This window comes from Antennarius striatus, chromosome 21 (assembly GCF_040054535.1).
Source record: "Antennarius striatus isolate MH-2024 chromosome 21, ASM4005453v1, whole genome shotgun sequence".
In the NCBI taxonomy this organism is placed as follows: domain Eukaryota; kingdom Metazoa; phylum Chordata; class Actinopteri; order Lophiiformes; family Antennariidae; genus Antennarius; species Antennarius striatus.
This window is the reverse complement of record NC_090796.1, coordinates 1,214,797-1,237,104: the sequence shown is the minus strand read 5'-3', so window position 1 is coordinate 1,237,104 and position 22,308 is coordinate 1,214,797. Positions and strand designations below refer to the sequence as shown.

Sequence of the window (22,308 nt, the reverse complement as noted above, 5' to 3'; positions counted from 1 at the left end):
GCTCCCCCCTCCCCCGTTGAATCGATGGTCTCACCCAATCAAAGGTCCGGGGGCTCTGGGGGGGTTTGACGTCAGCAAACCAGACGGAATCTGGCTAATCCAGCCTGGATCGCCGCCTTCATGTGGATGCAGAGCGTATCGATCAGCTCTGCCCTTCACTATCGATGCCCCCCGATTGACCCACACCTTCACCGTCTCCCACAGCCTCACATTATGATGATGCTGCAAACCTCTGGTGTATCTGGGAAGCACTGACTTGCTGATGGGAACTCAACAGGTTATGTGAAACCCCCCCCAAACTGAAATTCTGTGTTTCTGTGGTTTCAGTCCGACCTGACGAAGCAGCAAAACGGTTTCAAGATCACCTTGAAGACGCTGGAGGACAACCTGCTGTCCCGCTTGTCCTCCGCTTCAGGAGACTTCCTGGGTGACACGGAGCTGGTGGAAAACCTGGAGACGACCAAATGCACTGCAGCAGAGATTGAGGAGAAGGTCCAGTTGTGTTTTTATCATTACATTTCCTTTTATTAGGGCTGACTTGAGACGTTTATGAGTTACAGTATTCAGCTAGTAGAATCCTGTCCCAATGTCTTATTGCACTCATAATTATAATAATCAAAATAGACTAGAGTAGAATAGAGTAGAACTTTATTGTCCTTAAGGAGGTTCCATCAGGGAAATTAATTTCTCCGTCGCACTACACACAGCACAGTGAGTACACAGCAACACAGAAAAAGCACACAGGAAGCACCAGCACATAGAAAGTAGTACAACAAATAGAGAGAGTAACAAATAACTCAATATACAAATAGAAAGTCATTAATAGGCACAGGAATGAAGAGGCACAGATAAACAGGCCTAGATAGACATAGGTGGAGTGAGGAGGCCATAGTGTTTGCATTGTTTTTGGTGTATTATGTGTGTCATAAATATAAATATAAAACATAAATAAACATAAAAATAAACAAGTATATATATATATATTTTTTCTATTTATATATATATTCTATTTATATATAATATAAATATAAATAATGAATAATATAGTATAATATAATATAAATAATAATAGTATAATGATATATAAACATAAATATATATGAGTAACTGATGTCAACATATTTAGGGAAACATTAGAATTTTAGGTGATTTGCTGTATATTCATTTATGTCAGCATAAATTATCCACCAGCCACCAATCTAATTGTAGTGATTATAACTTTTTATTGATTAGCTTAAAGGTGGTCACTATATGCAGTATAATATGGGAGTCTGGAAATCTGTAGGTGCTTCTAGCCTGTAGAGTCCACTTGGTTAAGGCAGTTCTTTCTTCAAAGAAAAAAATAACCCATAATTTGAGTTAATCGGCCAATCCCTGCACACACACACACACACACACACACACACACACACACACACACACACACACACACACACACACACACACACACACACACACACACACACACACACACACACACACACACACACACACACACACACACACACACACACTGGTTTTAATCACCTCAAATGTAGCACAGCAGCAGCATTCACAGCCTGGACCCCCCCAGAAGGCAGCAGGACATTCGGTTCTTCCCTGTGACGGCTGCCAGGCTGCTTTTGGTGGCACTTTTCTTTGGGTACAATGAATGTATATTCTCATTATAACGATATATCACACAGTGTTTAGACTAGTTATGTTTTTTCCTGTCTGTTTCTCTTTTGGGAAACCTGCTAGCTCTCATGGAACTTGGAACAGTTTAGCATGAGGCCAAGGAACAACTATTTCCCCATTTAAAATAACTACAATCACTTTAATCCAATTTTTTTCCCACTCTTATTAGTAATCATCACACACATTTATATATACGGTACAGGTCCCAGACGTGGTGAACCTAAGCCCCCAGGTGATAGCAAAGACATCAAGTTAGGAAAAAGTGACCAGGTTAGGTTGTAGTCTCTTACCTCCTGTGGTCTGCCATGAATGTAGAGTATAAAGAGTGTGTGTGTGTGTGTGTGTGTGTGTGTGTGTGTGTGTGTGTGTGTGTGTGTGTGTGTGTGTGTGTGTGTGTGTGTGTGTGTTTGATTGAGGCCGGGGCTGAACCACACGCCCCCACAGAGCGGTGGGTAACCAGTGGACACGATGAAGCCTGACCTTTGGCTGCTTTCACAAAAATAGCAACTTGGCATCTTCCTGCAGAGTAACGTGGACGTTTTGACCTCCTCCCTTTATCTGCATGAACAAATGGAGTTTGCTTGTCAGTTTATTCTTGCGACTGTCACCAAGTGCTATCTCAAGGAGGATGTGGGGGTCTCTCTAATATATTTGGAAAGCCTCATGACCTGCCCTCTTGCTGCTATAGCAAAGATACTGTCACAGAATGTTTACAATGTAAAATATATGTATGTTCATTTTAAATTAACCTTCCCTGAATGTGATTGTTATTTCAAATGCAGGGAATAATTGTGCATTAGTGAACTCAGCCTACAGCGTTTAGTGTTCAGTTTTCTCCTCATCCCTTTTCTGGTCAGGGATCAGCTGACATCACCTCAGGACGGAGTTCGTTATCACACTCGTGTGAAAGTGATGTGAGAGGATGTGAGGGTGTGTGTACTGACGGCCAGCACTGCCTTTGAAGATGTTCATTCTTAAGTAGAATTGCACGGGCATTTGCTGGGGGGAGGAGGGGGGGGGGGGCACGTAATCGTCGTGTTCCACACACGGTGAGAACATTTGAGCTAGAACCGTGAAATTGGAATAACTCTGCTCCTCATCCGAGGATGTCTTATTGGATGATGCACAATTTCATCTTATGCTGATTGTTGAACCCTGAGTGTGTGTGCAGAGTGTGTGTGAGCGTCATCCTGTTTGTTCTTGCTGTCTTTATTGTAGGTAAAAGAAGCCAAGGTGACAGAGGCTAAAATCAATGAGGCTCGGGAGCACTACCGACCAGCGGCAGCGCGGGCTTCCTTATTGTACTTCATAATGAACGACCTCAATAAAATCCACCCCATGTACCAGTTCTCTCTCAAGGTATCCTGACGACTGACGTGCAATGTTGGCTCCCTCAGTGAAACTCCTCTTTACACTCATTCCTCTGTTCCTCCCCTGTTTCTCCAGTTTGCTTTGTGTGTTTTATGCTCTTTGCCCTGCTGTTATTGTGTTTGCGGCTCCCTAATGTGGTTATGTAGAGCGTAATGTCTCGGTTATTGTCAGCCAGCGAGCGCTGAGACGAGGCAGCCTGAGATATGGTTTGCAATCACTCCCGACTGCAGGTAGCAGCGCTAGCCCGAGTTCTTTCTGAGTGTAATCAGATGGAAACACATTCAGAGTACACACACACACACACACACACACACACACACACACACACACACACATACCTTTGACCTTGTGTGGAAGTTAAATGCGTTATAATCTGTCATCTTCACACACAAGGTTGCGGGTAAGTGTGACGATGCTAAACTGACACGGATGACAGAGCAGAAGTTAAGGATGATTATTCCATCTACAGTCACGCCTGCTACTCATGAAATACCTCAGGAGTTACACGTGTGTGTGTGTGTGTGTGTGTCTTTTGGACATATTTCCTTTGTATGTGTAAGGATTTGACTGAGGAGGCATATTCACAGGTTGTTAATAGTCAGAAGTCCAATCTGAATTAGTTGACTGGTGTTGGACATAGAAGCCGTTATTTGTACCAATGTGTTCGGTAGACGTTTCATTTACGGCAGCCAAAGTGTCAAAGAGAAACGTATTCAACAAAAATGAGAAGAGCGAAACTGACGGTGTCTTTATTTCAACCATTAACATTCATAAACTCCTTGTGCTACTCAACAGCTCTGACTGAGGGTGTATAAGATGGGTTTAAGGGAGAGTGAGATGGTCGAGTGAAGGGTAACCACGAAGTGTCCATAGAGCAGCTTGTGGGGTTCAGTGCCTTGCTCAAGGACACTTTGGCAGTGCTCAGGAGGTGAACTGGCTCCTCTACAGGCCTTGAACCGGCCACCCTCTGGTGCCCCAAGCCAAGACCACAAACTGAGCTACTGCCCCAAATTTAAGAAGGACCACATATTTTATACACTTAATGTTCCTAAACTACATTTCCTCATCATATATTGAAACGTTAGATTAATAACATGCACAAGAAGTGACGACGCAGTAAATACTGGTTAAACATTGAATAACAGTGTATTTGTGTGGTTAATGTTAAAACCACTACTCTTTGGCTGTGTCCAGCCACGTGCAGTACAGCGGAGTTTAAGTGGAAATACATGTTATTTGTGAAGACAATGGCAGCAGAGATTATATTTCCTTCGTGAATCTATTTGCTGTTGAGAGGATTAATACTTATTCCTCTACCTGTGAGAGCAGGACGGTGGGGGTGGGCTCTAGTCGGGGTGTCTATCTCACTGATTGTCTGGGGACAAGGGAGATATATAAAGGTTTGACACACACATGACTGTTAATAGAAGCATTCATTGTTGGCTTGGGTCTGCACATGGGATTAGTTTACCATTAAAAAGGTACGGGAAGATCTGCTGTGTTGACAACATGACAATTATGATGAATGTGTTCCTCTATAAGAACAGGAAAAGCCTTTCGTTGTTATTAGTGCATCTGTGTGACGGAATACTTCATGTCCATCATGTCAGAGAGATTACAGTATTTTCCACACTATAAGGTGCACCTAAAAGCCTTTAATATTCTCAAAAATTGACAAATCACCTTATAATCCAGCGAGCCTTATAATCCAGTGAGATTTATAACCCAGTGTGCTTTATGTATGAAAAGACGTTTTACAATGTCATTTGTTGGAGGTGCGCCTTATAATCCAGTGCACCTTATAGTGTGGAAAATACTGCGTTTAAACACTGAAATGAGCCCTAACCCTTACTGGAACCCTAACTTTAACCCTAACCCTGTCTTTGGTTTATAATGTGTTTGTATTGTTTCTTTGCAGTAAACATGAGTTATTTTGGTACCAGTTTGATGTGCGGTTCTGAGACAATGCTGGATGTAATCCCTGCTCCTGTGTGTCCTCAGGCGTTCAGTGTGGTTTTCCAGAAAGCAGTTGTGAAGGCAGAGCCGGACGAGGCTCTGAAGCAGCGGGTGTCCCACCTAATTGACAGCATCACCTCCTCAGTTTTCCAGTACACCACCAGAGGCCTGTTTGAGAACGACAAGCTCACGTACATCGCTCAGCTCGCCTTCCAGGTAGGAAACGGAAGCCGGATTCATCTTCTGCATGGTTTGTTTGGAGTACAGGCTTGTCATTGAATCTGCCGCTGCTGAGACCGGCGGCCCTGTTTGGATCTAATCATGTGGAAAGGGAACGCGGTGTGTGCTGGAAACACAACTCCTTCTGTGTTCTCAGATCCTGCTGATAAATAAAGAAATAAACCCGGCAGAGCTGGACTTCCTTCTGAGGTATCCTGTCCAGCCAGGTGTAACGTCACCAGTGGATTTCCTGTCCAACCATTCATGGGGAGGGATCAAGGTACAATAAGAGTCATGATGACAAATTATTATTATGTCTTCTTAATGTGCGGTCAGTCTGAGAGTGTGTTATAAATTGGGTCCTGTGTCTGGTGTCGGGGCTGAAGCAATTACTGAGTGAATGGAATCACGAATCAGCAGCAAACTAAGCTCTTTTTTGAATAGAATGTATTTTTTCAACATTATTTTGACATAGTAAAGGATATTTTTCTCCATTTAACATTATTTACCTCAAATATTTAACAAAAAAAAAAAAAAATCAAACATTTTATTCCAGAAACACCTTCACACTAATGACCCTGTCTGGATTACAAACCACTCCGAGTTCGTCCAGTTTTATGTCAAACTGGATTTGTGGACATAGCTAACAGGACTATTTATTTTGTTACTCTGTTTCTCCATCTCCTCCAACTTCATCATTTTCAATAGTTTACAAGTCAGCGGCAAATTTCTGTGTTAGAGATCACTGAGGGTAATTTCTGCATGAAAGATAGATTCTTCAAACTTTCTTGTGACCTCAGCAGGTAAAATCCACCAATTCCAATGACATTAACGGTTTAGCTTCTGATCAAACTGCAGGCTCCAAACCCCTAACCAGCAGCTCAGCTCAACAAACTCAGAGACATAACTACTAAACCATCGCCTCATGATAAAGCATCATAATGTTCTTAGATAATTATATTCCACAGCATGTCGACATGCTAAAATCATTTGTTGTCATCGATGTTGTGAAATAAAGCGGGTTGAACACGATGGGATCAGACAAAACAATCATATCTGGTATTTATGCACAATGGGAATGTTGTTTTTAATTATTGAAGTTTTTGCACCAGACATTAGTTTTGTCACTCCGGCTCTCTGCTGGGCTGAGTTTGTGCTGCTTGTTGGAGCAGTGAGGTCTGGTGTAAGTCGCACATTCAATTATAAACAAGAACCAATGCAGTCACAGACTGCAACGTCCCGCGACACCCCTGAATTCAAAATTTCACCCTGACCTACTTACATAGGTCAAACCAGTAGCTTTGATCTATGGTCTTACTCACACTGGCCTTCCCCCTCGTCTTTCTATCCTATCCTAACCTATCCTATCTGGTTCCTGAGTGTACAAAAGTTGAAATTTGACCTTGACCTACTTCTCTTAAGGTCAGGGTCATCATCTCGTTTTCATCCCCTTTGCTGCCTGAGTCATGTGCTTTTTGTTTCATCTTTCTATCTGCAACGGTTGTGAAGATATTTGATGGAAAAACGGATGAACTGACAGTTATAATATATCAGCGCTTTGGAGCGGGATGTGATTAATGTATATTAGTCTGTGATACCCTGTGATGCGCTGGCGACAGGACCGAGGTGTACCCTGTCTCTTTCTCATAGCCAGCGGGGATAGGCACCAATAACACCCGTGGCCCGCAAGGCAGAGAAGACGAGACCGCTGCGGTCGTCACTCCGTAATATCCAATGACAAACATTAGCTGACTCAAAAGAAGATACTTTACTAACTGAATGCTTCCAAGTCTTTTGTAAACGTTTTTTACCAAAGTCACACAAATCTGCAGCACACCAAAGCATGTCAGAATGTAAAAACACTACATGTCAGAAGAAATCCATTTAAAAGATGCTTATACGGTGTTAAATTTAGAATTCCATTAGGACGTCCTTCAATCACGTCACTACAGAACGCTTTAACGGACTGAAGTGTTTCCAGACTACAGTACATCTCCCTCCAGCCGGTCGGGTAGCAGAGGCATGACTGATATCCACAATTTCCCCTAAGTCATTTGAGCACTTATCCACTTTATGCAGCGTCTGATGTCATCTGAGCCGCTCGGTCTCCCAGCAACAACTGTGCTATAAACATAGTTTAAAGAGCTGCTGTGGATTCTCTGGAGCCCAGTGCAGCTCTGTGACCCGGGTGCAGTTTAACATTGAAAGGACACCAGAACAGACTATTTGGTCTTGGGGAGCAGAGGTCTGGAGATGCAGGCCTGTGGACGTTCTCCTCTTGTCACATCAGTTTAGCAGCAAACTAAACCCCAATGGCAGCCTGTTTTTTCAGCCTCTCAGCCTCATGAATTTTTAACTCTGTACCGCCTAGAATATTAACTTAACCCAAACCCCTCTGAGGTTTTGGAGATGGCCTTTCCCCACTGTGGATGTTTAAGGGCCTGCAAATCAAATTCTGTCACTCAATTTTCTTATCGCATTTGGGAGCATAATCGGTTGGAAAGCTTTAGCGAAGATAAGATCATCTGATTGTTTGGCCCTCTTGATAATATTAGCTGAGCAGGAATCCCTTGAGACCCGGTGTATTCTCCACTCATTGTGCCTGACAAATTGCCAGCTGCCCGTGGTAATTAAACACACAAAGTTGAAAAGTGTGCTGAGCCAATTTGTCTCGCTCTACCTTCCCACCTCACGCCCAGTGGTGAGCAGTTACAGGAAAGCCAATTTTAGGGGTTCACATGGACATTTTGTCCATTTCTATATCAGATCAAACAGTCCTCTGAGGGGAGCCGCCCATCGGGAGTTCCTCTAAGAGCTGCACACCATCAAAGTGTGTTTTCTGTTTGCATTATCAATGCCAATGGATCTCTGAGGTGGCACAAGATAGATAGATAGATAGATAGATAGATAGATAGATAGATAGATAGATAGATAGATAGATAGATAGATAGATAGATAGATAGATAGATAGATAGATAGATAGATAGATAGATAGATAGATAGATAGATAGATAGATAGATAGATAGATAGATAGATACTAAACACACGAGAGGAAAACACTGACAGTACAGGACATTCACTGCACAACAAGACAATCTAAAGAAAGATTTAAGTAGGGAGGGAATTCAACTAAGCAAATAAAAAGTAGAAAAGAACAGATAGCCAGAGGCCCACTTGGTGGACAGTCTTTGTGGAGGATCTCTGTTAAGGCTGTCTATCCCTGATGGAGCTCCTCTGCTGTGAGAAGGTGGTGTGCAGGGGGTGGCTGGTGTTACTCATTATAGCCTTGGCTTTGGACATGGTCCTACTCTCCAGAATTGTCTCTACAGAGTCCAGGCTCAGACTGACAAAGTTGGTAGACCAGTCCAGTTTGCTGTCTAACTGCAGTCCCAGGTACTTGTAGTTTCCTACCACCTCCCTCCCCTGTCCTTGAAGACCACTGGCTGTGGAGAGTAGGGTGTCCAACAGAAATCCAGGACCATCTTCTAAGTCTTGGAGATGTTCAGCTGGAGCTTGTTTTGCTTGCACCACTCCACAAAGTCCGCCACCAAAGTCCAAGCCAACCAGTGTTTGGTACAGCGATGTCACTTCTGCATGACTACGATATGACAGTGATCTGTTCTCAGTCTCATGTTTCAGGGTACTGCTGTGTGTTCTTATCTGTAGGTTCTTACCTATATAAGAACAGAAAGCATGCCATTGCTGAATTTCTTTTATACTAGACTGATCCCCATAGATAAATGTTGTTCCTCTCTTATATATACTCTTATACATTATATACGTGTGTGTGTGTGTGTGTGTGTGTGTGTGTGTGTGTGTGTGTGTGTGTGTGTGTGTGTGTGTGTGTGTGTGTGTGTGTGTGTCTGTGTGCACATACACACACACACACTGGCCGACCTCCAGTGCTCAAGCCCAGACCAAGTGGACTGAGCTACTGCTACCCTAATTAAAAAAAGTAATGACTTGATCTCATGATGTTCATGTTGATCGTGTCATCCGACCCATTTATTATCATCACTCATTTATTCCCTCTCTTTTCTTGCTTCATTGTTGTGAAGAATAATCAGACATGTGTAAATCTCTCCTATTAAACCAGTCATTGTTTCTTGTTTTACCGCAGTAAGATATGGTGCAGTGGTGCAGGGGTCATCTTTTCAGTACATGGTGGCAATTAGATGATTTCCCAGTCATAGCCCTTTTCTACATTTTACATCTTTCCTGTCACAATATTCAGCTCTCCTAGTTTATAAAAGCAAAAGTTCTTTCCAGTTGTAGTTGTAACGATTTGGATGAAATGAAAATGCGCTCAGAAACACTTTAGACAACTGCTTTGGGAAAGTTGTGCACCTGCCTGGTGGTTTGAGCAGCGCGGCTGACGGCTCCACGCTGGAGGTGTTCGTCTGTCAGGGTTTGGAGCTGCTGGGGGTGACTCTGTGTGGAATTGTCAGCGGGTGGGACGGGGTGCCTGTCATCCGGGGCGTCCGATGAAGCCCTCGCTGGCTGTGCGGCGCATATAGACTCAGTCCCCCCCACCGTCCCGTTAGGAAAGGGATCCTGTTTACTCAAGCATTTCCCTTTGAGTGGGTGTCCTCAAAGGCATGAGGAGAGATAAGTCCCCTGTTTGGTTTATTTTGCAAACAAAGTTGCTTATTTTGTGAAATTTTTCTGATGTGTTCAGAAACTTTAACGTTCATCACTGATCGCTGAATAGCAGCACTTTATGTCCTTATGAATATGTTTTCCTTCCAACCACCAGTCCCTCTGCTCCATGGAAGAGTTCAGGAACCTGGACAGAGACATCGAGGGCTCGGCCAAACGCTGGAAGAAGTTTGTGGAGTCTGAGTGCCCGGAAAAGGAGAAATTCCCCCAGGAATGGAAGAGCAAAAGCTCACTGCAGAGGCTTTGCATGATGAGGGCCCTGAGGCCGGACCGCATGACGTACGCCGTCAGGTGAGACGTGAGGAACAGCTCAGCAGAAAAACCCAAATCCTCCATTGTTGAATGCTATAACGTACATGTGGAACACTTTTTCACCTGGTACTCACACGGATGTCTGATGTGGGTGTTAAAACACAAAAACAGATTGAAAAAGAAAATAGTACCTACAACTATAGGTGTACTTACTTTGTATTTTGACTGTAAGAACAAATAGAACCTTTCCCTTGTTACTTTGCTGCCACAACCTCATATTGTACTGTTACAAATTAAATTAAATGTTACAAATTAATGTGATTTTTTTCAAACATGAAAACAAATATGTCTCAAAGGAGAGTGTTTTTAACTAAATGTTGATCTTAAGTTATCGCATAAATAGATTTCAGTAGTTTAGCTTTTGGTGAAGTTAAAAAACAACAAACTGAATTCACTTTATTCAATATCTCCATCAGATTTGGACAGAAGAAGCATCACTCTCATAGGCTCTGATGAGATGATACACTAGAAATCCATCCGATACCCACACAAAATTAGCAAGTTTAGCCATGTTAGCAAGTTTAGCAGAGAGATACAAAGGAGTTGGTTGTCTGCCACTCACTAATTATGTTGAATGTCAGTTAAACAGTTCTGCTTAATTTATTGTTATACTGAGCAATGACATCTGGATAGAGCAGACTGAATGAGGCGTTACCTGAGACCAGGTAAACAGAGGTCACATGACCAGTTGCTGTAGTATTTCACATAACAGGTCGTGTATTATCAGTTGAGATGAGGTAAACCAGAGTTAAATTGTAGACCTCTATATAATTCCTCTTTTTAATTACATTTGGTGAACCCATTATTGTTTAACAATTTTAATAATGTCATTATAAAATAGCCTTGGCGGCACTGGCGTCACACCCGGAGTGTACCCTGCCTCACACCCCAAGTACACTGGGATGGGCTCCAGCAACCGCAACAACAGAAGTGGTTAATGAAGATGAATGGATGAATGAATGAAAAATCGCACCCAACTGAATTTATGCATTTATACTGTTGTGAGCAACGTTACAGCAACATCAGAGGCTTAAACAATTAAATGTTCAATTCTAAACTATAGCAAATTCAGTCACGGTAATTTTGTGTCACTCATCAGGATAACTGAATGAAATAAACTAAACTAACTGTTATGTAACGTGTCTACCTTCAAATACCATCCCAGCAAAGATGTACACAGAAAATACATGACATCTAACAGAACCTGACAAATACTGGACTGGTACAGATATAAAGACAGATACAAAACTCATTTGTAAATATAAAAATGTCTCCATGCTGCGTGAATATTTAGTTGATTAGTATTGAAAACACGTTTTTGGCACAGATTTGTGGTTGTCGTTCTTTTCGTGCTGTATTTAAACATTATGGTTTTATATATTCTTTTCCACGCTGCCATTCCAACATCTGCTGAGGAAGGAAGAGGAAGCTCGACCCATGTCACTGGTTTTTATATATAATAAGTAACACAGGCCTATGACAGTTATATAATAATAATGTATATATAACAAAATATTGCTTTGGCCTTTATCTTTTGTATGTTTTTCTGCTCTCTAATCTTTAAAAATAGGACTAAATGGAATTAAATGATAATAATAATGATAATGCATGTTGGACAGCATATGCTATATTTAAATGTCCCTTTACTGTGTTTATGGCTATGATATCAGACTAACGTATTGGTTAGTGACATTTTTACTTGGTGATGCAACAAAACTGAGGAAATGATAATATTTTATGGATGAACTCTGTAATCCAGACCCTGACAACACAGTCATAACTACTTGAACATTTTCTACAGGCAGCTGTGTGTGTGATTCACTGCTCTACTGAAGTTACTCAAAGATATTAAAATCACGTCGGCTCATCTTCTCCCCACAGGGACTTTGTGGAGGAGAGACTGGGGAGCAAGTACGTGATTGGCAGATCTCTTGACTTTGCTGTCTCCTTTGAAGAGTCGGGTCCGGCCACGCCCATGTTCTTCATCCTCTCTCCTGGAGTGGATCCTTTGAAGGATGTGGAGAAACATGGTAATACTGGTTTCATCCCTGATAAGATGTCAAATCCAGCCTGGGAGTGTCTTCTGGACTTTTCTCTGAGCACCTGTTGCCAGTTTATCTTTCATTCCTTTATCAGAGGATTCACAACGTGCAGGATGGAGGTAGTTCATTGAAGTTAAGCGTAGGCATACCTGCATACCTGGATCCTACTCTCATTCCTACTGAATATGATCATCCAGGAAACCAGTGTCTCCGCTGATACCAGCCAATCGCTGCCAACGCACAACAGATTGGGTAGATTGAAGGGATTAGAATAAAGGTCATGAACATATGAGTTGATTCCATTGGTGCATTTGGGGCATCAGAAAATAAATGCCATTGCTTTAAAACATATTTTACATTCTTTGTGTGGATATCGCAGATGGCAGCAGGAGGTCTTGAATTTTTGTGCCAAAAAGAAGCTTTTTGAGCTCACCTGGAACAAACACGACATGATTCCAGCTCAACACCAAATAATTCATGTCGGCGTTTGAAGTCAGCTCTATGAAATATTCAGATTTCAGTGATTGTATCATTTAACTGGAACAAAAGAAATTTCCATGGCGTTCCCATTATAATCGACTCGCTGAACATTTTTGAATGTAAATTCATCATCGTGATGGATTTACAGTTCATGTCTGTTCACTGTCTGCTTAAAAACCCCTCCGGAAAATACAAATCCATACATCCTTCATTCTGGAACACACAGTAGCTATTGTTTCTTTGTATGTATGTTTTTTAAAAATATTTTATTCTAATGTTCCATTTCTGCAAATTCTTGCATCCCAGGCAGCAGCAGGTGGTTAAATCAGCCTCAGAGCTGCTGCAGGCAGACCTTTGGCCCCCGTGTTAAATCCATCATCCTCTCCTATTATCATAAGAGGGAGTACTCCTGCTGGAACTGCCTGGGAGGGGTGTGATTATTGATTATCAACACCCTCGCTTTGAGCTTCGTCAATCACATCAAAGCTAAAAAGTAAGCGAGCAGAAGAGCGCCGCGGAGACAGCATCAGGACGATGAGCGGCAGCAGACACATTAAGCCCCACCACAAAGATGTGCTTTTCCATTATAGCTGTGACTATTGGTTTCTCACTGGTATTAGGCTTCAATTAGATTTTCATTAGATAGGTGATGTGATTTTGTATGCTCTCCAGGGGACTAATTTCCCTGAGAAAAAAAAAAATCCTCACTATCTGCCAGGTTTGAGGATTTAATGAAACAGATAGAAATAATTGTATTGTCTGAACTAAATCACAAAGGCTCGACTCGAGGTGGTTTAGTTAATGGGACTTACATGGGAGGGTTGTTATCTCAGTCATCTCTGCGTGTTCATTTCTATTGTAGTGATGTGTTATAGCAGCTAAGCAGTCGATCCAGATGCAGAAACAGACAGACGCAGTAAGCATTTCTGTTTTACTGATATGTTCAAGTCAACAAAGGGAAAACTTTTGTCTTCTGCTTACACATGAGCAGGTCATCGTGTGAAACCATCATACAGTGGTACCTCCACTTACCAAATTAACTGGTTCCAGAAGAAATTACTTAAGTAGAAAATTTCGTGAGTAGAGGCGTGTTTTCCATGTAAATCCCCTAATCCGTTCCAAGCCCCCAAAATTCAGACATAAATGTTTTATAAAGCATAAAAATGCATCAAAACATGTAACAAATACATGTTACAATTAGATTATTACACAATAAATGAGAGTTGTGTATAACGTAAAAAACAGAATAAAGAATAATAATGATGGTCATTTACCTTTTAACTGCTGTCCTCATTGTTTTTTGCCCTCCTTGGTTCATGCCCTCTTGCCCCACCATGAACAACAGAGTGAATTCCAGTCCTCCTTCTGAACTTCTCCAACCACCCACACGACGCCTTAAACTCCTTAAACTGCCTTTAGTTTTAATAACGTGGTGATTGTAGATGCATTACGGCCATATTCTTTGGAGAGATCAACCAAACGCATCCCTTTTTCAGGCTTTTCTATCATCTCTTGATTTGTTTGTACGGACAAAAAAACTCTTTTCTCCGTCTTTTCTTTTCCTCTTTTCTCCGTCACTTTCTTGGGGTCCATAGTGAATACTGTAAAAGTTAATATATTTACGTAAAACTATCAGAACGCCTCACGGGTCGAGGGCCGAATGAGGAGGACGCTACATAGACACCTATCTAGCCCCACACAGAGGTCCTCTTAGCCAATGGGATGCCAGTATGCTAGGTAGTAGCCAATGGCAGAGCAGCTATGAGAATGTTGCATTCAGGAACCTGTGGGAGCTGCGAGCATCAGCCCAAACTGTATTTTTAACCTTTCGTAACTCGAAATTTCTTTCATAACTAAAGGTAATATTTTCCTGTTGAGGCGTTCCGTAAGTAGAACGTTTAGAGACATTCTTCAGTAGCGGTACCACTGTACTGTATATTCCTGTAGCAGCAGATGCTGCAGTTGTCTCCTCTCGGGTCTCTCCAGCTGTCGCTGTCACACAGTCGAGGCAAAACGCCTCAGAATATATCGTTAAATAAATGATCATCAAAAGAAAAGAAAACAAAGGTAGAACTTCTGCAAAAACCTCTGAACCACCAAATCAAGCTTGTACCTGTTTCTTTTCATGATGTCAAGCATTTTACCACCAGTTAATTCTCATTTTTCCTTTCAGTATGGAGCAACCTGCACAAAGCCACAACTGAACCTGTAGAATAAAGGATGGTTGATCTGACAGTCTGACTCTCCCCGGGTTCAGACGGCTGTAATGTTTGTGTGAAGACATCTTTATTCAGAGTGTTAAACCACGCGTTTCCTTTCAGGGAAGAAGCTGGGCTTCACATTCGACAACAAGAACTTCCACAATGTTTCTCTGGGTCAGGGTCAGGAGGTCGTCGCTGAACAAGCGCTCGATTTGGCAGCCAAGAATGGCCACTGGGTCATATTACAGGTACGACGCCAGCATTCACATCCCACTCAGGTGAAGAGAGAAAACACACCACTGACGCGTTTAATCTCCTCATATCTACATACAGATCCTACACAGAACAGCCGATTTATCTCTAATGAAAGCATCGTGTTATTAGCCTGAAAGATAAAATTCAAACATTCTGAATTTGAGTCAAGTTAAATCTCACAAAAGGTGTCAAATGATAAAAAATATAATTTAAAAGGCAACACATCAATGCAGTTTTAGGTGGATTGGCCTGTGAATGAGGTATATCTACACATTATTTTTCATTGCATGCCCAATGGGATGTTTATTTTCCTCACAGGTTTTATCTGCATGGAAAAGTGAGTTTAATTTTCTTTGCAAATTCCTACCTGAAAGGGGGCGCAGCATTTTACAGTACAATATCTACAGCTGCGCTGTTTGTTCCCTTCTTATCCGGAGGGGAGAGCTTCTGTTTGCATTTTAAGTGGAAACCTTGGTAGAATTCTAATGGGAAGTATCGACGGGTGCGTACTGCAGACCAGGCACTGCGGGACACCCTTTTCTTGTAATTCACACAGCTGGTAGAAGTTAAAACGGAGACTGGGGCGCCGTCGCCTCACATTCTGCAGACCAAGGATAGCAGAGACAAGCATTTGTTTAATTACCTTTGCATAAGAATCTGGATCGATTGGCTTAAGAAGGGCCTTGTCCCCCCGGCAACACACCACCCACCTGCTTTGTCATCGGCGGTTGTTTGCCTGCCAAACCCTCTGGCGCTGAGGGGGGGGGACGGTATCTCCTGTCTCTATTATTCCTCCCACATCATTCCAACGTGTTTCATTTATACTTTAGTCTGATTATTTTCTCAAACCCTTCCACCCTCTCATCACTGCTCACGTCCTCCCACCTCGCAGAGAAACCTGCTGCCTGTCCCCCCTCCCACATCTTCTCATCTCAGCTAGCCACCCTTTTGAGGATTAGTTTGAAGTTTGCTGGTATTTTTAATTTTGGAAGTCATATTTCACAATTCCATTGTATTTCCATCAGCTGGCTGTGATCTGAATCTAGTTCTGTCTTTACTGTAGGTCTTCAAGTCAGACTGGGTTCCTGTATCCGTTTACATCTGTTCTTGACCCATAAATAACATCTGCATTTACATTTTGGGACAACATCTGGAAAAAAAACATTCGTGATTTTGACCAAAATTAGTTTTGACTGGAATAGAAGTAAAAGCAACGCATTTTAAAACAGATGTGACTTACAATTAATTATAGAAAATATTAATTTCCAAACGTTTTTTGTAAAGGTGTACAACAATATTGGTGGTATTTTAGAGCAGAAAAGAAAGAAGAGAGCCCTCATTGCAGACTGGGTTCACACAATGTCAATGATACATGGTCACAATGCAGGAATATCGGAACTGTCAGCTCAGCTGAAACAGAATGAAAGCAAACAGACGGGCTACTGGGGAATTTTTTTCCTGTTTTTCTGTGGAGGATAAACATTTTGGCTGATCTATATTCTGTTTGGCCTCTCTGCACTTCTGTTTAACGTACAGTCGTACCTCAAGATAAGAGTTTAATCCGTTCTGTGACTGAGCCCGAAAATCAAACAACGGATTAAAATGACTAAAATCATTTTAATCCGTTCAAAAATTGTAATACATGTTTTTATCAACCAGTGGACATGCGGACTTTACCTGTGTATAATAAATTATATACAAGTTACATAAACAATTATAAAATATGAATAGAAATGCAAAAGTTACATATCCATCTGCCAACACGTGGTAAAGAACGAGATCCGGTCTCACCGATACTGGATCCATCCGCCAGCTAGAGGTGGTGTGCCGAAGCACGACTCGTATCTCCAATTTTGCTAAGATGTCAAACAAAAATATGTCCAGAGGGACGGCTCGTATCTCAAATAACTCACGCAGCTTGTATCTTGAGGTACTACTGTGTGGTGAAAGCCTCTCACAATAATAACTGTCAGTTATTATTAAATTAAATTAAATTAAATTAAATTAAATTAAATTAAATTAAATTAAATTAAATTAAATTAAAGTTATATTAGGACAAAAAGAACTGGACTTATGTGATGTTCACTCGACCAAACCCTAGAAATCTAAAATAACTTTTTACCTTGGTTGTTTTCTTGACATCCATACTTCTCTGTTCAACCTGTTCACAATAACAGATTTGTGTGTGTGTGTGTGTGTGTGTGTGTGTGTGTGTGTGTGTGTGTGTGTGTGTGTGTGTGTGTGTGTGTGTGTGTGTGTGTGTGTGTGTGTGTGTGTGTGTGTGTGTGTGTGTGTGTGTGTGTGTGTGTGTGTGTGTGTCATCACCGTTTGCCTCCGGTTGTGTTTGATAGCAATGCATCATGGACCTTGCCAGTGGTGTTTTCTAATGGTTTTCAGATTCTTTATTATTATGTAAATGGGTGTGTGTGTGATGCAGCATCAGCGCAGCATCACGGGGGCTGGGGGCCTTATGAAGGGGACGTTGGGGGGGGGGGACACACACCTGAAAGTTAATTAAAAAGCCACAACGCAGTGACTTCGACGTCTTCTTGTTTGTTTGTCTGTCTGGTCCGTCCGTCCCCCCCCCCATCCCATCCCCGTCTCCCCCTGCAGCTGGAGGATGAATGGTTTCATTACAGTGACGAGTTCTGTGGCGAGGCTCTCACTTCTTCTGTTGGCTCCCTTTATTGCCAAACTATTTACATGTCAGGAGGAGAAGAAGACAGGTGGTGCTGATGAGACAGAGCCTGGATTTAGGCTTTTAATTTGTGAACCGTTCATTATTCTCTGCAGCACAGAGAGGAGACTCACTTATCTCCTTCCCTTGTAGACTTCTCTCAGACACAACGTAAAACTTTTCTCCTTTCTCTTCGACTCGCCTTGACGTCGCGCTCCCTGTCATGTCCCGTCATTTGGAAAGAGGCGTAACTTCAACCATCATGAAGGAGATTAAATACGGACATCAAATGGAAATGAGAAAGTAAAGAGGCTTATGAATTAATGACTGCAGTTATTAGTGCTGTAATTAGATTTAGGGAATGGGTTAGGGCTGCACGGTGAGATCTGGGGGGGCTCGGCTGACTCCTTATCATTCACCAGATATCCTGTAAGTGTCGGGACAGTTGAGATGGAAAATTGAGCTCATCCAGGCTGATGTGATCGTACAAGTCAGCTCCACTGACGGATGAATATGCAGAAAAGTCAGACTGAAGCTCCGCCAGAGAACGCTCTGTTAATGTAACCTGGAAGCGGCTTTCAAATAATATGTACCGTTTAATTTAGTGTCACAGCACCGTCACGGAGAGGACGGAATGTGTAACACTTTAATTCATCCTTTTTGCTCTTTGTCATTACAAACCTAAATTACAGTTATAATTATAAATTATAATTTAGGTTTATAATGACAAAGAGCAAAAAGGAAAATGAATATATAAAATAATAAATAATAATAATAAAAGCCAAAAATATAACTAATATTTATAATTATTATAATCATAAATTATTATAATATAATTATAATTATAAACATATTATAAATATTGCATTAAGCTATTATCTGTTATACATGACACATTTTCCAGGTCGGTATAAAGCTCTATACTTCAAGTGGAGAATTTATTTCCCAAAGGTGTCCCCAACTCATTCTTAAAAGAACATGACTAAAAAATGACCCATGCAGCTCCATGTATGTAGATGTGAAGTCAGGAGGAGTCCCTCAGTCCACCATAATGGACTCATTCCACACACTCCACTAAATGAGATCAGTAAGAACCTTCTACCCACGTTAGTCTTCTGCTTGCTGCTCCTCTACCTGCAGAACATCCACCTGGTGGCTCGCTGGCTGAGTTCTCTAGAGAAGCTGCTGGAGCAGCATGCAGAGGGAAGCCACGCCGACTTCAGGGTGTTTGTCAGCGCCGAGCCCTCCTCCACCCCCGAGGGTCACATCATCCCTCAGGGCATCCTGGAGAACTCCATCAAGATCACCAACGAACCCCCGACCGGGATGCACGCCAACCTGCACAAGGCCCTGGACAACTTCAACCAGGTAACGCGGAGTGTCAGGAGAGTGCTAAATTATTTACGACTTTAATTCATGTATATACACACATATTGTAGCTCCTACTAAATAAAGAACACCTCAGTGCAAATGTGTAGTTATAGCTGAACTCATCAGTTTTCTCAAAACTTTTTTTAATCTGATGTTTAATGTGACTAATAGCTTGACTCCCCCGGCCCCCCCATCGCTGCAGATCTTTCCAGCATCATCAGCTCACTCTGACGTCTGTAACGTCAGTCTTTGGCTTTTCTCTGGTATTTCTCATTAACTCTGTTTACTCCGCTGGCAGACGTCTTTATCGAGGAGCAAAGAGTAAACCACTGATGGACTTTTGATTTCCCCTTCTGGAAGAGGAGTGTTAGCACACACATGCTGCTGACATGCTCACGACAGAACACATTATTCCCTTCCCTCCCCCTGCAGCGCTCTTTTTAGCTCCTCGTCAGAAAAGCAGCCCCTTCCTGACAGCTGCTGCTCCACCAGCTATTGTCAACCAAGCATAGCTGTCTAAAGAAATGCATCACTACCTGAGCGTGTACTTTGTATTACAGTAGTACCTCGAGATACGGGTTTAATCCGTTCTGTGGCTGAACTCAGAAGTCAAACAAATTTTCCCCATTTAATACAACTAAAATCATTTTAATCCGTTCCAGCCTTAGTAAAAAAGCTCCTTAAAATAACATTTTCTTATCAACTAATAGACATCCATACTTTACCTGTGCATAATTAATTATGTATGAGTTACATGAACAATAGTAAAGAATAAAAATAAACAAAAAAGTCACAAGAACACACGAGCTACGTTTTAACCCCACCAATCAGAACAAGATACAACATCAGCTGATGTATCCATCCGCCAACACGTGGGAAAGAATGAGATCCGGTCTCATCTGATGCTGTATCCATCCACCAACACATGGAGGTGTCCAAAGCACGGCTTGTGTTTTAGATATTCCTCTTAATTTAAACAAAAATATGGACAACACAACGGCTCCTCTCTCAAAAAACGTGGATGTTGAGCAGCTCGTATCTCAAGGTGCTGCTGTATTCGGCAAAAAGTTGATCCAAAAATGCATATTCTTATATGAAACACACATGATCTGAAAGGTGGGAAATAATCGGTATTATTCCAGTTCTAGGGCTTCTTTCGTAGTTTTTCAGTTACTGACACTGACAGTATTTTCCGCACTAAAAGGCGCAGCTGAAAGCCTCTCGACAGTGAGCCTTATAATCCAGTGTGCCTGATATGAATAAAACCGTTTTAAAACAGGCCATTCATTGAAGGATGTGTGAATCTTCCACATACTATTACAGGTTAGCGTGGTTCCATTCTGCAGGGGGACGGTGTTACACAGGGGGGGGGACCACAGCAGAGACCTGTCTTTTCTCTTATCGCCTCTCCTCTCTATCTCAGCTTTACCTCACTGCTTCCCTGCCAATGCATCCTCCTCCACACCATTACCTGAGTGCTCAGCCCCCCCCCAGTCCATATCCATGATCCTTAGTTTGCCGATGTCTATCTGCCTGATAAGTGTAACGTACCTGTAAGCCTGCCGTAGGTAGAACCGCAGGGAGGTCTACCGCGGTAAGGACGGAGGAATTTTCTAGTCATCGGTACTCAGTGAAAGCTAATCAATGTAAGGCTAACTCTCAGTAATAGCCCCCCTGCATGGAGAAAACCCAGGCTAAGCCAGAAAAATGACGGTTTATTTCTTCCTGACCTTTTCACAGCGAGAATCACACGACTACATCGCCTTTTTCTGTTCCCAGTCGCCTGTGAGACGGGTCTGAGTGGGTTAAATTTGACGTCTGGTGGAAAGTTTCAGGTTTTTAAAGAGATAAAGCTTTTATACTTCTGCTATAAAATGGGCTGTTATGGATTTGCACTTATGCTGTTTGTTGGAAGTGATCGATTCAGGTTATCGTTGTAATTTTCCACTCATTTATACTCACGTAAACCCCGATGATATTCTTAACCTTTTATCTGTTTGAGGCACTGATGTGTTTTTCTGTTATACATGCATATATGTGTGTGTGTGTGTGTGTGTGTGTGTGTGTGTGTGTGTGTGTGTGTGTGTGTGTGTGTGTGTGTGTGTGTGTGTTCGTCCTGGGTGCAGTCTGACTGCATGGCCTTTCTCTTTGTCCGTGAATAGGGAGGCTACGCATCTCTTTCAGCTGTGTTGAGGAGAAGAGCAGTGTGCAGAATATTAACTAATCTCCCAGAGGGTGTGTGTACTGTATGCATGTGTGTGTGTGTGTGTGTGGTCGTCAGTCTTCACTATACCCATGCTCCCTACAGAAGTCAGCTCCCCAGGGCACCAAACCAGGGGTAGAGAAAGGGTTTCATCATCACTCAACATGACACATGCTTGAATAAAGAGAATTGAGCCTTCTTTGTTTCCATAGGTGTTATTGACATGCTTATTTAACTGCCCCTATACCCCCAGAGATTACAATGCCATTTACATCCAATTGTTATATGCCTGTCTGGATTAATGAGTCCGGGACAGTTAGAGGCTGAAATGCTCTGACAAGTCGTGACGATTAAAAGGAAACTAATTGTCAGTCTTATTGTCATCTCATTGTTTGTCCGTCACTGACTAAATAACACCGATCACGAGGCTGCCTGTCCAGTTTATTCTTCTAGTGACGTTGTGACGTGTTAACACACCCTTAACGTAGGGTTCGGGAGAAGAGTGAATGTCTTTTAACGCCTCACAAATTGTTTTGTTTTTTCCCAGGATACCCTGGAAATGTGCGCACGGGAGAATGAGTTCAAGAGCATCCTGTTTGCCCTGTGCTACTTCCACGCTGTGGTGGCAGAGAGGAGGAAGTTTGGCCCCCAGGGCTGGAACAGATCATACCCTTTTAACACCGGTGATCTCACCATCTCTATCAATGTGCTCTACAACTACCTGGAAGCCAATCCCAAGGTAGAGGCGTTTCTATTCCGCTTTTATTCTCGTGAAAAAAACGTACAAAGGTACTTTTTGTGATCTAAATTGAAAATCTGAACACATGCGACCTCAGTTAAACACCACGGGCCCCCCCGTCCAGCCAAAGCTGAATCACCCCTGT

General features: G+C 42.2%; 1 protein-coding gene across 1 annotated transcript in view; it reads left to right on the top strand.

The window, feature by feature from the left end:
• The window catches only part of dnah9 (dynein, axonemal, heavy chain 9), a 141,666-nt gene that overhangs the window by 107,439 nt on the left and 11,919 nt on the right, over positions 1-22,308 (top strand). Inside the window, exons 64-72 of the mRNA XM_068304950.1 lie at positions 328-492; positions 2,896-3,036; positions 5,050-5,220; positions 5,381-5,503; positions 9,981-10,174; positions 12,077-12,225; positions 15,039-15,166; positions 18,991-19,218; positions 21,972-22,163. Of these exons, the coding sequence (XP_068161051.1) occupies positions 328-492; positions 2,896-3,036; positions 5,050-5,220; positions 5,381-5,503; positions 9,981-10,174; positions 12,077-12,225; positions 15,039-15,166; positions 18,991-19,218; positions 21,972-22,163 (1,491 nt within the window). The remainder of the gene's footprint in view (positions 1-327; positions 493-2,895; positions 3,037-5,049; positions 5,221-5,380; positions 5,504-9,980; positions 10,175-12,076; positions 12,226-15,038; positions 15,167-18,990; positions 19,219-21,971; positions 22,164-22,308) is intronic.